At 36.5% G+C, this 14,669-nt stretch overlaps 1 protein-coding gene across 2 annotated transcripts; it reads right to left on the bottom strand.

Annotated features, from left to right (window-relative positions):
* Nucleotides 1-3,739: 3,739 nt before the first annotated feature.
* e4f1 (E4F transcription factor 1) lies at nt 3,740-13,599 on the bottom strand. Of its 2 annotated transcripts, none has more exons than XM_059551308.1 (14): nt 13,449-13,599; nt 12,253-12,362; nt 11,911-12,001; nt 11,554-11,699; nt 11,336-11,456; nt 11,089-11,241; nt 10,021-10,130; nt 7,524-7,748; nt 7,323-7,437; nt 7,017-7,234; nt 6,741-6,939; nt 5,328-5,461; nt 4,538-4,600; nt 3,740-4,439 (listed from the first exon to the last, which is right to left on the bottom strand). In XM_059551308.1, the coding sequence occupies exons 1-14, from the start codon at nt 13,582-13,584 to the stop codon at nt 4,101-4,103; spliced, it is 2,160 nt and encodes a 719-aa protein (XP_059407291.1). In that variant the 5' UTR covers nt 13,585-13,599; the 3' UTR covers nt 3,740-4,100. The 2 variants fall into 2 exon arrangements, with proteins under 2 accessions (XP_059407291.1, XP_059407298.1); XM_059551315.1 differs by having other exon boundaries at nt 4,568-4,600.
* Between the last annotated feature and the right edge of the window lie 1,070 nt (nt 13,600-14,669).

The following is a 14,669-nucleotide window of genomic DNA, read 5'->3' as shown; positions in this document are numbered from 1 at the left end:
AGAAACATGGCATTATATATGGGCATATGTGACGGCCTGAAGGGGCAAAGCACTCCAGCATGTGCGCTGATGAGCTGATGGGAAAGTGAAGGTGACCAGAGTTTCATGATGCCCCCGATCTGCCAAAATAATGTGTCTCCCACCTCGATCAACCGCTGACTGAAAAAATACACTTGATATAAGAAAAATACATCAACCTCAAGCTTGCAAACTCTCAAGAAAATATAACTCATGTGGCCTTATAGACTGAAACACACACTGCATAAATCACAAGCTCAATCTTTTGAACTCTTGATTTCTTTCAAAAAATCCTGGAAAAAAAGCACCGCCTCCGCAAAAGATCAACTCCTGCTTCTACGTCACGTCTATTCAAACAGAGCTTTCTGATGAAGGGGGTTAAAAACAGGACAGAAAACAGCCTATTACTTCTAAAGCATGATGTTTTTGATGTAAAAATATTGATAACATTATAAGTAGACCTTAGAGAACAGAACAAAACAAAAAACAGAGGCAGTTCATGACTCCTTTAAATAAGCAAAAATTTCCTGTTACACACTTACAATGGCCATAAACATTAAAATACACTTTGAAATGTGTCTGCCACTTATTATATAGTGAATTACACACATTAATATGGTCACCACAGTGATCAAAAACGCTTATTAACCTCAATGGGCAAAAATATTTTCAAACTCCTGTTGGGAACATAAACAACGAAACATCAAAAAACGCGCAGGAAATATGTCAGTAAGTTATAAATGAAAGTTCATTGCAAGTTCTACTGAAAAAGCACATCTATACTTTTATATTCAGCATACAGGTGCTGGACGTATAATCACTCTAATCAGCTAATTAACTCAAAACACCTGCAAAGCCTTTAAATGGTCTCTCAGTCTACAACCCGAATTCCGGAAAAGTTGGGACGTTTTTTAAATTTTAATAAAATGAAAACTAAAAGACTTTCAAATCACATGAGACAATATTTTATTCACAATAGAACATAGATAACATAGCAAATGTTTAAACTGAGAAAGTTTACAATTTTATGCACAAAATGAGCTCATTTCTATTTTGATTTCTGCTACAGGTCTCAAAATAGTTGGGACGGGGCATGTTTACCATGGTGTAGCATCTCCTTTTCTTTTCAAAACAGTTTGAAGACGTCTGGGCATTGAGGCTATGAGTTGCTGGAGTTTTGCTGTTGGAATTTGGTCCCATTCTTGCCTTATATAGATTTCCAGCTGCTGAAGAGTTCGTGGTCATCTTTGACGTATTTTTCGTTTAATGATGCGCCGAATGTTCTCTATAGGTGAAAGATCTGGACTGCAGGCAGGCCAGGTTAGCACCCGGACTCTTCTACGACAAAGCCATGCTGTTGTTATAGCTGCAGTATGTGGTTTTGCATTGTCCTGCTGAAATAAACAAGGCCTTCCCTGAAATAGACGTTGTTTGGAGGGAAGCATATGTTGCTCTAAAACCTTTATATACCTTTCAGCATTCACAGAGCCTTCCAAAACATGCAAGCTGCCCATACCGTATGCACTTATGCACCCCCATACCATCAGAGATGCTGGCTTTTGAACTGAACGCTGATAACATGCTGGAAGGTCTCCCTCCTCTTTAGCCCGGAGGACACGGCGTCCGTGATTTCCAACAAGAATGTCAAATTGGACTCGTCTGACCATAAAACACTATTCCACTTTGAAATAGTCCATTTTAAATGAGCCTTGGCCCACAGGACACGACGGCGCTTCTGGACCATGTTCACATATGGCTTCCTTTTTGCATGATAGAGCTTTAGTTGGCATCTGCTGATGGCATGGTGGATTGTGTTTACCGACAGTGGTTTCTGAAAGTATTCCTGGGCCCATTTAGTAATGTCATTGACACAATCATGCCGATGAGTGATGCAGTGTCGTCTGAGAACCCGAAGACCACGGGCATCCAATAAAGGTCTCCGGCCTTGTCCCTTACGCACAGAGATTTCTCCAGTTTCTCTGAATCTTTTGATGATGTTATGCACTGTAGATGATGAGATTTGCAAAGCCTTTGCAATTTGACGTTGAGGAACATTGTTTTTAAAGTTTTCCACAATTTTTTTACGCAGTCTTTCACAGATTGGAGAGCCTCTGCCCATCTTTACTTCTGAGAGACTCTGCTTCTCTAAGACAAAGCTTTTATAGCTAATCATGTTACAGACCTGATATCAATTAACTTAATTAATCACTAGATGTTCTCCCAGCTGAATCTTTTCAAAACTGCTTGCTTTTTTAGCCATTTGTTGCCCCCGTGCCAACTTTTTTGAGACCTGTAGCAGGCATTAAATTTTAAATGAGCTAATTAAGTGGATAAAAGTGTAAAGTTTCTCAGTTTAAACATTTGCTACGTTATCTATGTTCTATTGTGAATAAAATATTGGCTCATGTGATTTGAAATTCCTTTAGTTTTCATTTTATTAAAATTTAAAAAACGTCCCAACTTTTCCGGAATTCGGGTTGTAGTTCTGTAGGTTACACAATCATGGGGAAGACTGCTGACTTGACAGTTGTCCAAAAGACAACCATTGACACCTTGCACAAGGAGGGCAAGACACAAAAGGTCATGGCAAAAGAGGCTGGCTGTTCACAGAGCTCTGTGTCCAAGCACGTTAATAGAGAGGAGAAGGGAAGGAAAAGATGTGGTAGAAAAAAAAGTGTACAAGCAATAGGGATAACCGCACCCTGGAGAAGATTGTGAAACAAAACCCATTCAAAAATGTGGGGGAGATTCACAAAGAGTGGACTGCAGCTGGAGTCAGTGCTTCAAGAAACACTACAAACAGACGTATGCAATACATGGGTTTCAGCCCATGTCACATTCCTTGTGTCAAGCCACTCCTGAACAACAGACAGCGTCAGAACAGAGTCTCTGTCATCTGCTGGTGTTGGTCCACTGTGTTTTCTGAGGTCCAAGGTCAACGCAGCCGTATACCAGGAAGTTTTAGAGCACTTCATGCTTCCTGCTGCTGACCAACTTTATGGAGATGCAGATTTCATTTTCCAACAGGCACCTGCACACAGTGCCAAAGCTACCAGCACCTGGTTTAAGGACCATGGTATCCCTGTTCTTAATTGGCCAGCAAACTCACCTGACCTTAACCATATAGAAAATCTATTGGGTATTGTGAAGAGGAAGATGCGATATGCCTAACCCAACAAGTATTTCAGGCAAAAGGAGCCCCAACTAAGAATTGAGTGCTGTACATGCTCATACTTTTCATGGTCATACTTTTCAGTTGGCCAAGATTTCTAAAAATCCTTTCTTTGTATTAATATTCAAATTTTCTGAGATACTGAATTTGGGATTTTCCTTAGTTGTCAGTTATAATCATCAAAATTAAAAGAAATAAACATTTGAAATATATCAGTATATGTGTAATGAATGAATATAATATACAAGTTTCACTTTTTGAATGGAATTAGTGAAATAAATCAACTTTTTGATGATATTCTAATTATATGACCAGCACCTGTATATTAATCTGTTTTTATACCCTCCAGAAAGTCTTGCTCCACAGACTCCCATTTGATTTTGGTTTGTTTTTACAAACTGAGGGATGAAATATTACGTTACAGATTCAGTCAACAACTCTTACTGTGCTTTTTGAGGGCAGAAAGCTATTCCTTAGATGACTGTATAAGTTATGGATTACTAAGAATGCTAAAATGAGAACTGATCAATGAATGAAGAAAAACAGAGGTACAAAAAATATATATTTAATGTTTCATACTTTCATTTCCTGCCAGTTGTTTTATGGGCTCTATTATTGGTGGCAACAAGTCATGTTACATATTCATGATGAGTAGATGAAAGTCGTTTATGATTTTATGCCATGCAACAGAGAAAATCTGATATAGAAAATAAAACTAAAAATGGCATCAGTTCTTTAGTATAACGTGCAGCTTGAAAACAATCGGTTTAAATCCCAAAACACAAACTTTTGAAAGTTTCCATAAGCAAAAGTTATGAATCCACCTTGCAGTGCAAAACATGAAATGAAATGCTATGCCACGGCTGTTCATGTAATAAAAGAAACATATTAAATGAACAGATCCTGCATCTTAAACCACTACCATGGTCTGGATTTCCACTTCGTCGGGGGAAGTGATGACATACTGCTCCTCTTGCTCCATTGTCTCAATGTTCTCAGCTGTTACCATGGTAACTGTCTCCACGGCACCCTCTGATGTCGTGGTGAGGATGGTGCCATCGCTCAAGGCGTTTGCGAGTGTCATGGCCACCTGCTCGGTCAGGCTCTCAGGCGTGGCGATGGTGATGGTGTCTCCACAGTCCGAGATGCCCGGGGTCTCGTCTGCGGCCACGTTGCGCACGATGATCTGGTGGCCTCCGTGTGATTGGCTGACGATCTGCTGCACCACCTTCATGATGTGACTGTCCATCTGAGGTCAGACACATCGAGCACATCGGTTACTCCATTTAGATCTTGCTAATATTTGCTAGAAGTTGACATTGATGCAAGGGAGATTGTAAAAATGACCTGCTGCTGATTGTCTTGAATTATAGCCACCTCCTCCGCTTGAGCTGCTTCCTCAGCTGGTGCCTGAAAGAAAATAATTATTAAATCTGTATTTTAAACTAAATTATAGTCACTATGTTGCAACAACTATCTTCATGGTATATATTTTTTAATCTTTAGTTTTGGCCATCCATATTATTTAGTATAAAATATAATTAAATGTACACTAGTGTTTGAAAATCTGGGGTCAGAATGTCAAAAATATGAAGCAGCACAATTGTTTTCAACACTGATAATAATAAAAATGTTTTCTGAGCATCAAATTACTATATTAGAGTGATTTCTGAAGGATCATGTGACACTGAAGACTGGAGAAATTATGCTGAAAATTCAGCTTTGCATTAAAGAAATCTATTACATTAAAACAAAAATGCAATAATATTCCACTGTATTTCTGGGCAAAGAAATGCAGCTTTGGTGAGTTTAAGAGACTTATTTAAAAAAAAAAATGACTCCAGCTTTTAAATGATAATGTAACAAGTGTTGAGAGATAGTGAAAATCAAAAGATACTGCAGATGCAGTTTTTTTTTTTATTAAAATAAAAAAGACATTAAACTGGTTAGATTTTCCTTCATTATCAATTACACCAATTTTAATAATTGTATTGATCTTTTCTGTTTAATGTATATGTTGTTCATATAATCATTTTCATATCATTATATCTACACACACACGATCGACAACATATTAGTCCCCTCAGCACATCAAGTCACATGACAAGCATACATAGCCCAGCGTGCATCGGTTTACCCCTATGATGTATTCCTGAGTGTCGGCCACCACTGAGGAGAACTCCACCAGCACTGCATGAGGGTCGTCTGATACGACCTCCTCAGAGCTCCCCGCCGCCTCAGAGTCCTTCTGCTGCACAGCAAAACAGCCTCCTGACACACACACACACACACACACACACACACACACACATGCACACACGCACACACGCACAGTAAGACTTCATCATGTCTGAAAATAGCTTAAATGAGTCTCTCGAGTATTTCAAAGAGGAATTCCAGAATTATATAAAAGTTTTGCAAGACTTTTTCATTATTTTTATTATGCTCACCAAGGCTGTATTTATAGGATCAAAAACACAGTAAAAACAGTAAAATTGTAAACTATTACTTTAATTTAAAATAAGTTTTCTATTTGAATATAATTTAAAGTGTCAATTTTATTATTTTAATTTTAATTATTTTCAGCATCATTACTGCAGTCTTCAGTGTCACATGATCCTTCAGACTATAAGGTGCTTTTGATAAAAGCGTCTTCTAAATAAATGCAAAAAAAATGCATGAATGTAAATTTCCATTAATTGAAAGAAAATATTTAAAAAACGCTAGTTAAAATTATATAGTAAGAATTTAAAGTTATATAGTAATAACTACAACTAAATAATAATAAATACTATATACTGTAGACAATTAAAAAGAAAAAATTTAAAATGTACAAATGAAATCTAATTCAAAATATTAACAAAAACAACAAAACTATATGAACCATACACTGGTTCACAGTCCATTTTGTCATTTCACATTTCAAGAGAGGATAAAAAATTAGTTCAATTCAATACAAAATACTTTCTGATATTAATATTCTCCATTATAAACAAAACTGATTTTTAACATACAAAACGTTAATATTTTAATTAATAATACTAAATGTTAATTGAGCAGCAAATCAGCATAATATAATGATTTCTGAAGGATCATGTGACTCTGAAGACTGGAGTAATGATGCTGAAAATTCAGCTTTGCATCACAGAAATAAATGTTATTTCAAAACATACTGAAATACAAAACTGGTATTTTAAATTGTAATAATATTTCACAACATTACAGTTTTTTTTGGTGAGCTTAGATTTTCATTTTTATTAATTACTATCAATTTTAATCATTTTATTAATAATCAAATTAATAATCATTTAATCATTCCAAATAGCCACGTTCTGTTTATGGATATCATAAAAAAAAAAAAAAAAAAAATAGGATATCCATATAGCTAATCTGTCCTTTATCACCTTGTATGTAGGACTTTTTAATATGCCAGAAAACACATTATAAGTCCTACTTATGTTTACTAGTTGTTTTCTAACATTCACTTCAGTTTAGACATGTTTTAAAATGATTAATTCATGCATTATTTTAGTGAATCATGTTAATGAACCTTTAGCTCGCATGTGACGGTTGAGCGTGCCATGCTCTGCAAAGCCCCGGCCGCATTTGGAGCACTTAAAGGGCTTTTCTCCCGTGTGATGTCGTATGTGCCGCACTAAAGCGCTCTTTTCCCGAAAGCCACGGGAGCAGTGCGGACACACGTATGGCTTTTCCTCGCCATGAGTGCGGTGGTGGACCTGCAGAGCATTCTGGAACACAACAGACATGCGATGGTTTAAAAACCTAAAGACTGTGTTTGCATATTGCTTTTGCATTTTGACCTCACCTTGGTCTTGTAGCTCTTGTCACAGAAGCTGCATTGGTACGGCCTCTCGTCTGAATGTGCTTTCATGTGTTCCCGCACGTGTCCGATGGCTTTAAACTGCTTGCCGCACTCTCCGCATTTGTAGCGCCGCTCGCTGATGTGCGTCTCCATGTGTTTCTTCAGCACGTGGCCCATCAGGAACTCCTTCTGACATGTTAGGCACTTAAACGGCTTGTAACCTGAGGAAGGAAACGAACATTCAGAGACTCAGCTATTCCACAAATATTAGAGATTGTTAATGAATAAACTGCTTTGAATGGGGCGCACCGACATGCCCTTTGACATGGAGCCTCAGGTAGGTCAGTGTCTTGAACATACGCTCGCAGTGAGGACATTTGTATAATTTTGACTCGACAGGTTCGTCTTCCTTCACAGACGAATCCTACAATGGATAAAAAAAAAAGTTGGAAGTCTCATTTGTGCTGTTTTATTGAAATAAAACATGCCGTTGCAATCTAAGAAACTCACTTGTGTTTCCTCAGCCACTGTCTCCACACATTCCTCCGTCACCTGGATTTCAGTGAGTCTGGCGTCAGTCTCAGGAGTCTCCAGGACTGCTTTAGGTGACCGGGCCTCTGCCTGCTCGGCCGCCTCGGTGGCTTCGGTTTCCAGCGCGATGCCAGAGTTTATGATGGCCTGGCAGATGAGATTGTCGGCTTCCACCAGTGTCGCAGTTTGAGGCTGAGACACGACCTGTTACAGACAGAGGAGCTTCAATAACGCTAGTGTGAAACGAGCCACAACTTCTGAATTTATAAACAAATGTCCTTGTACTTGTCCGAAAATCTACATTTTTACAAGTTACTTCTTACAAAGATTCTTTTTTGGGGGGGCTTTTAGTTTAGCATTTTAGCCATTTTAATAAACATTTGTTATTGTTTTAGATGTTGTCAGTAATAACATTAGAAATGATTTGGGCAGTCTTAACTAAAAATGAACAACCGTTTTTACAGCATTTATCTAGATTTATCAGTGCTGGGAAGGTTACTTTGGGAATGTATTAGGTTACAGATTACATGTTACCCTGTTCAAGATGAAACGGGTAGTGTAACTATTTCAATTTCTTTATTAATGTAACTGATTACATTTGATTACTTTTCATCACTTCATCAATTTTGAAGCAGAGCCACCACAAAATTAGACTTTAGCACCTCTTTTTTACTTTGAGATCATTCTGAGGTTAAATACAGATTTAAAAGCATAAGATATAGTTTAATAGCTATGATACTGATTTTGAAATCAAATCAGACAGGAAATACTGGCATCTAACAATGTCTTGAAAAAAAGTCTTAAACATTATTTTAAAAATAAAGCATATACATAAACCCAAATAGAAATTAAAACAGTTGACAAATAGTCCAATTATTTATACTAAACTCCTAAAACAATGGTTGCTCATATTTTAGAGTAGGGCTGCCCCCTAATAGTCGACTATTCATTAGTCAACCAAAACTGTATTAGTCACAGAATTTTTTTTTCTTAAGATTCACATTAGAGAAGTGACGGACGGATCGTTAACGGCTGGTCTTTGTGGTAATACAGTGCATTGGGCAGGACATCCAACTCTCGCCTATCATTCTTTGACCTCAAATATGGCTTATCGTCTGAAATATTTATTAGCAACTTTACATGGCCGTTCAATCCAATGTTAATCTAGAAAAATGTGCGCTGTTCAAGTGTCTGTGTGGAGTGTGGAGCTGTACAGTAATTCGCAGCTAAGCCTCTATGTTTATTTGTGTGCAATCACAATAGCATCAAAACGTGCTTTTGTAAAATAAAGCAAACAGGATGTGCTTTCTGCCATCTCGGTCTCTGTGAACTTGAGCGCGAAACTGTGTATATCTTTGCCTTACAGAAATTGAAAAAATATATCTATATTAAGTGAAATGTTTACTTTAAAATGAACCAGTTAAAATGGAAAACAAATATACTCCAATTATGTAATCTGAATGAAACATGCATACAGGCGCATCACTACTGTGGAAACGAGTCAGTGTCGCCTAATTCATCTCTTAAACCTAAAACAAAGAAAGCACTAGTTTATCAAATTATTAAAAATGTTAATGCAGGGTCCTTACTGTTTTTCCCTGACACATTCATAATCATTACTTCTGCCGGAGTGCTGTGACAAGCTTTATGCGTGCGCTTGAGCCCTTATTAGGCTATGTAGGCAATTAAAGGCTCATTATAATGATTGTAATGTTTTATTAATAAACATGCGATTAGTCGACTAATGGTCAAAATGAACAACTACTAGTCGACCAGAAAAATCCTTAGCTGAGGGCAGCCCTACTTTAGAGCAGTCAATGCAATTTGGGAAAGAAATCAATCAAATCTGTATGTGAAATTATTCAGATCTAACCATCTTTGTAATGGTTAACATTTTCATAAGTAACTGTAACAAATAACAGTTCAATTAATTTTGTAATTAACTTACATACCTCTGTTTACAGTTACTCCCCAACACTGTTTAGAAATATACTTTTGTTATTTGTTGAATTATATTTTCTCATAATTTATTCAACCTGAAATACAAAAAAAATATACAGCATATGTGTAAGCCTAGATAAATAAATGATGGAAATGTATTGCTTATTGTTAGTTCATGGAAATCTTATAGATTTGTTTACAACCATGGCACAATTCGACACGGAGTTTTCAGAAAGCTGTGATAATGCTGTGGCGACTATATTGGATCTTATGTCACACCACAGAAGTGTGAGTAACTGTTTTTATTACATGCTCACTATAGCTTTGTCTTATCAATGTTGGGAAGGCAAAAAGAAATATCAACTTTTGGTCCTACTGTTTAGACTTGCTTAAATGCATACAACATTTTTCATTAAATTCCAGCTCCCTAAAATACAATTGAACTGTTATGTTTTTTTATTTATTAGTGACACTAACATGCTTTTCTGCACCATGAATATTTGTAATCAGCATGCTAGTTTTGTTAGTCTCTTACATGTTGCACTTGTCCTACCACCTGGATCTGGATGATTTCCTGACCAGCTTCCACAACCCTCACGACAGGAATTTGCTCCTTCTCAGGTTCAGGAGGCGACGGCAGAACTTCTAGAATGATAAAAGCAAATCAATCAGAAAACCTCTTGCGAAAAATAAATCTCTATCATAGCTTGAACAAACCAGCTAAAAAATGTCAGCATGAAATGAACATTCACCATCAATTTCTGGATGCACGTTATAGATTCGATCTATTCATGCATTTTTTGACCTTGCAATACTAAATAAAAGGTGGTCATAACTGATCCTCCCATGAAAAAAACAGACTTCTGTCTGGTGACACAAGCAACACTTAACCAATCATTTAATCCACTTGAACCCTGCGAAGTCCCGTTCATCCGCCACATCTCAACCCCCCCATTTTCTTTTTAATCATCCATTACACTTTTAGGCTACGTTTACACAACAACTATGTAGTCAAAAACTGAAAAGTTTTCCCCTTGCATTTAAAAAAAGTTTCACATATACACAGTAATGTGTTCAAAACGGTTCATGTTTCAACATATTTTCAAAAATGGCCAAAAACGCTGTATTATGTGTGCCAGGCCAGTAGTTGGCGCTGTGTGGCTTGTGGCCGCTATTGGTTGTAATGTTGTTGAAGTAAATCCACACTTTGCTAAAGAAGTATTAGCAAACTCTTAAACAACAACAACAGTACTATGTACTCCGTCAATGCTGTGTATGTTTGTTCGCGCTTGCCTTTAAAATCGACACCAACTGTGCATGTCTACATACCTAACACCTACTACACACGCACATGACGTCTTTTCGTCGTTTTCATGACGTCTTTTCATGTTTATACGGAAATGATAAGGGTGGCGTTTTCAAAAACTTGCTCTTTGAAACCTGTTTTCAAAACTATGTATTTTCAGTCCCCAAAACGTCATTGTCATGTAAACGGCCCCTTAAAAGAAAAGATCCATTGCAACTTTCCTTTTTTGAGACTTTAAGCTTGTAGCAACTGTTAAATGACACCCACCTATCACTGAAAAGGTCATTATGAAAATACCTTTCCGAACGCCATCCTTGCTGACAAGTATCTCTTTACACTGACTGTAACGATTCTTCTCAGTGCAGGGTGTAAGAGACTTCAGATGTCTGGTTAGAGCTCCGGACTCTCTGAACGCCAGGCCACACTGACTGCAGCGGTACGGACGCTCATCTGCCAGAGGAAATGATGTCAAAATACTGTGAAAGACTTGCATAAATAACTTTCACAACTCAGCAGAGTCCAATACAAGGACACTAAGTTATACCTGTGTGCCGACGTTTGTGTCGGATCAACGAACCCTTGGTCCTAAAAGCAGTCTGGCATATTTCACACTTAAAGTCCTTCTGGTCAGTGTGCGTGAACATGTGGGTTCTCAGAATATTTGTCTATAAAAGGATCGAATTTATAACTGGAGTGAGTTTTCCTTGCATATTCGCAGACTGGGTAAGTATTCAAATGCATAAAAATGATCTAATGTTGTACCGTTTTAAAGGTCTTCTCACATATGTCGCAGATGTATCGTCCCTCTGCGTTTAACTTCCAAACGACTTTTGCAGAACTGGTTCTGTCATCCTCGCTTGCAGAGGGGCTTCTCTTTTTTCCTCCAGCTGCTGCTTTTTCTCTCTTGTCTAAAGAACAAAGCGACTTCATTTAGTACCCAAACAAAGACAGATGGATTGTTAAATTATGTTCTTTTCAGACCCAAATCTTCCCATTGTACAGTTTGTATATAGATGTCTTGTTTGGCCCTGGTCCTGTTCAGTTAAAATGGGGACATCTAGTCCCTCAATACAATGAAATTGATTTTATAATGACTTTACTAAATAAAAAGTGCGGTACCTGCATTCGATGTGCCCCCTTCATCAGATGAACTATCATTTTCACTCAGTTTGACATCAGTGGAAGCACCTTCATTTGGGACAACATTTGCCTGAGGGAGGAGGCAGACAGAGGAGCACTGATGTATCTTTAGATTACATTTTGCATAGCTTCTTGAGGCTATGATGCAGATACACGACTGTTTAAAAGTTTGAAATATTCTTACTATCTGAAATAGCTATCTTCTATCATAATACATTTTAAAATATAATACATTTTTGTGATGCAAAGCTGCATTTTCAGCATCATTACTCCAGTCTTTAGTCTCACATAAAAAGAGGAATGATGTAATAAGACACAAACCTGATGGTCCTGCTGAGGATGCTTGCAGCTCCTGCTGAGTTTATGTTGGATGAAAGCATCCAGAGCGGAGAACTCCTCCAGACATCTCCCACATTTATGAATATCCTCATCTGAGAGGGAACGCAAAAAATTTATCTCACTTCAGCTTGACAGATCATGCATATTGCAAAAGTATCTGCATGAAATGAACAAATATTTATCAATCTAAAATTTTCCCACAATCGTGGCATCAATTTTGCATCAAATATTTTTTAATTTATTATATATATATATATATTGCAAGATTTCATAACAGTTTAAAATAACTGTTTTCTATTATAATTTTTTTTGCATCCAATATTTTAAAATAAAAATAAATGTACAAAAAATAAATGTTAACATTTTAAATGTTAAATATTATTATTTATTATTAATAATAATAATAATAGTATAAATTAATGTTATAATACAAATACTATTATAGATTTATTAATGAAACATAAATAAACTATTATGTTTTTATTAATATTTCGGATTCGTTTTTAGTTTTATATTTTCCATCATGACTTTTTGTATTACTATAAATTCTATTTATTAATAATTATTATTTATTTCATTTATTACTAAATATTACTTGTTTAAAATGCCTTTTACAAAGAGAAAGCAGTTATCAATAAATATTTAAAATGTCATTTCGATCACAGAGTATGCTATTATTAATATATGTATTTCATTTGAGGTGCAAACGACTTTGATGTGGACATTGTTTTCAAAGATTTTATTTTAAATATACATAAAAGTAGCGTCTGCTAAATTAAATTAAAATTAAAAATTGAATCTATGCATTTAGCAGACGCTTTTATCCAAATAAAATAAAAATGTATTCAGGCTAACATTTTTTACCCAACTTTTTTTTTTTTTTTGCTAAATGACTAAATGTAAATGTAAAAGTGAAATTCACAGGGCCACAGTGTCCATACGTAAATAAACGCCAGAATTCTGTTTAAAACGGTAACATCCGACAGTGTTGGTGTTGTGAACTCTCCATCAGGTAAGTTACAGATCGACGCTGATCAGCATTAGCAGCAGCACAAACATGCTTGTCAAAACTAACATCGCGGCTCAAGCAGACTCTTCTAGAGTGACTGAACGAGCCGAAGTCAGGCCCACACATTTAATCTCGCTCTCGCGGCTGTGTCCCGTCGCACTGTTTCTACCTTCGTCTCCGAGTGTGGTTTGGATTGTGATGATGTTGCTATGCTCCGTTTGGTCGGTCTCTGTTGCTGCCGTATTATTATTTTCTTCAGTCATGTCGCTCCAGACCTCCGTCTTCTGTCGCAACGCTTCAAACATGGCGGATTTACGACCTCGTCGTCATAACAACTGAAGGGCGGCGAGGGGAGGGAGAACGAGCACGTCATAAGAGATTCAAAATAAAGGTGCGCTCATCTTCTCCAGTCAAATCGGTTCTTCCGAACGGTTCATTTCAAAGAGTCGGTTCAGCTATTGGCATCCATAATCCAAAAACACTGCTATTTATAACGCATTATTTTATTATATTTGTAAGTTTTAAATGTAATTTCACGTGTTCCAGAATTAGTAGTTATATCTTGTAAAACCGATGAGGGGAAATTAACAGTTACAACAATAAACGTGCTATTTACGACTTGATTATAGTTTTATCAACCACAAATGAAACAGAGATAGCTTTAATAAAAATGATTAGTTTGTAAATCTTACCAAGACCGAACACAAATCGGACTGGTTTTGTGAACATGTTGAACTATTCAGAAGATCTGATTCGGAAAGAATGATTCGCTCGCGATTCGGACTTCGATTAATACAACAGTCAATATTCTTATATTTACATTCATTAATGACGGTAACTTAATCTCACACCACAGTGTAATATATCTGATAAAGCAAAAACTTTTAAAACTGTTGAAAATTACTTGTGGAATGTAATATTTTAATTATACTGAAAGCATAGAAACCCTCAAAGAGTTTGAAGTAATAAACAGTGAAAACAGTACAAAAACATTACCCATTTTTTTAATATTGTAAACACACACACACACAAAAATAAATTAAATATAGCTAATTATGTTGCATTATTGGCATTGTGATAAAGCTCCTTAACCAGCAGGTTTCCAGTTTGAATGTTTTCTGAGGTAAATGCTTCTATAGCTACTTTATGTGTAACGGTGAAAAAAACACTAAATATACCTTATTCAAGGCTCTCAGTTGTAACCTGATTCCACATTCTGCAATTGTAAAAATGTTAAAACTGCACATTCTGTACATTTCTGCATGTCAAAGACATGAAGTTTGGTCACGTTCCATCCCTAGACATATACACTGAAAAAAAGAAAGAGAAAAACATTAGCTGTACCAGTGTAACTGGCTGCAAAGGCAAATCAATTTCATTATTTTGAAAT

Source organism: Carassius carassius, chromosome 1 (assembly GCF_963082965.1).
Source record: "Carassius carassius chromosome 1, fCarCar2.1, whole genome shotgun sequence".
Taxonomy (NCBI): domain Eukaryota; kingdom Metazoa; phylum Chordata; class Actinopteri; order Cypriniformes; family Cyprinidae; genus Carassius; species Carassius carassius.
This window is presented reverse-complemented; position numbering and strand designations above follow the sequence as displayed.

Excerpts from the sequence above, each read along its gene's own strand:
- e4f1 (XM_059551308.1), bottom strand. The coding sequence starts at position 13,584 with ATGTTTGAAGCGTTGCGACAGAAGACGGAGGTCTGGAGCGACATGACT. Across the intron at positions 11,700-11,910 it reads AGGGGGCACATCGAATGCAG|ACAAGAGAGAAAAAGCAGCA; the intron begins GTACCGCACTTT and ends TTTGTTCTTTAG. Across the intron at positions 5,462-6,740 it reads CCGTCACATGCGAGCTAAAG|GAGGCTGTTTTGCTGTGCAG; the intron begins GTTCATTAACAT and ends TGTGTGTGTCAG.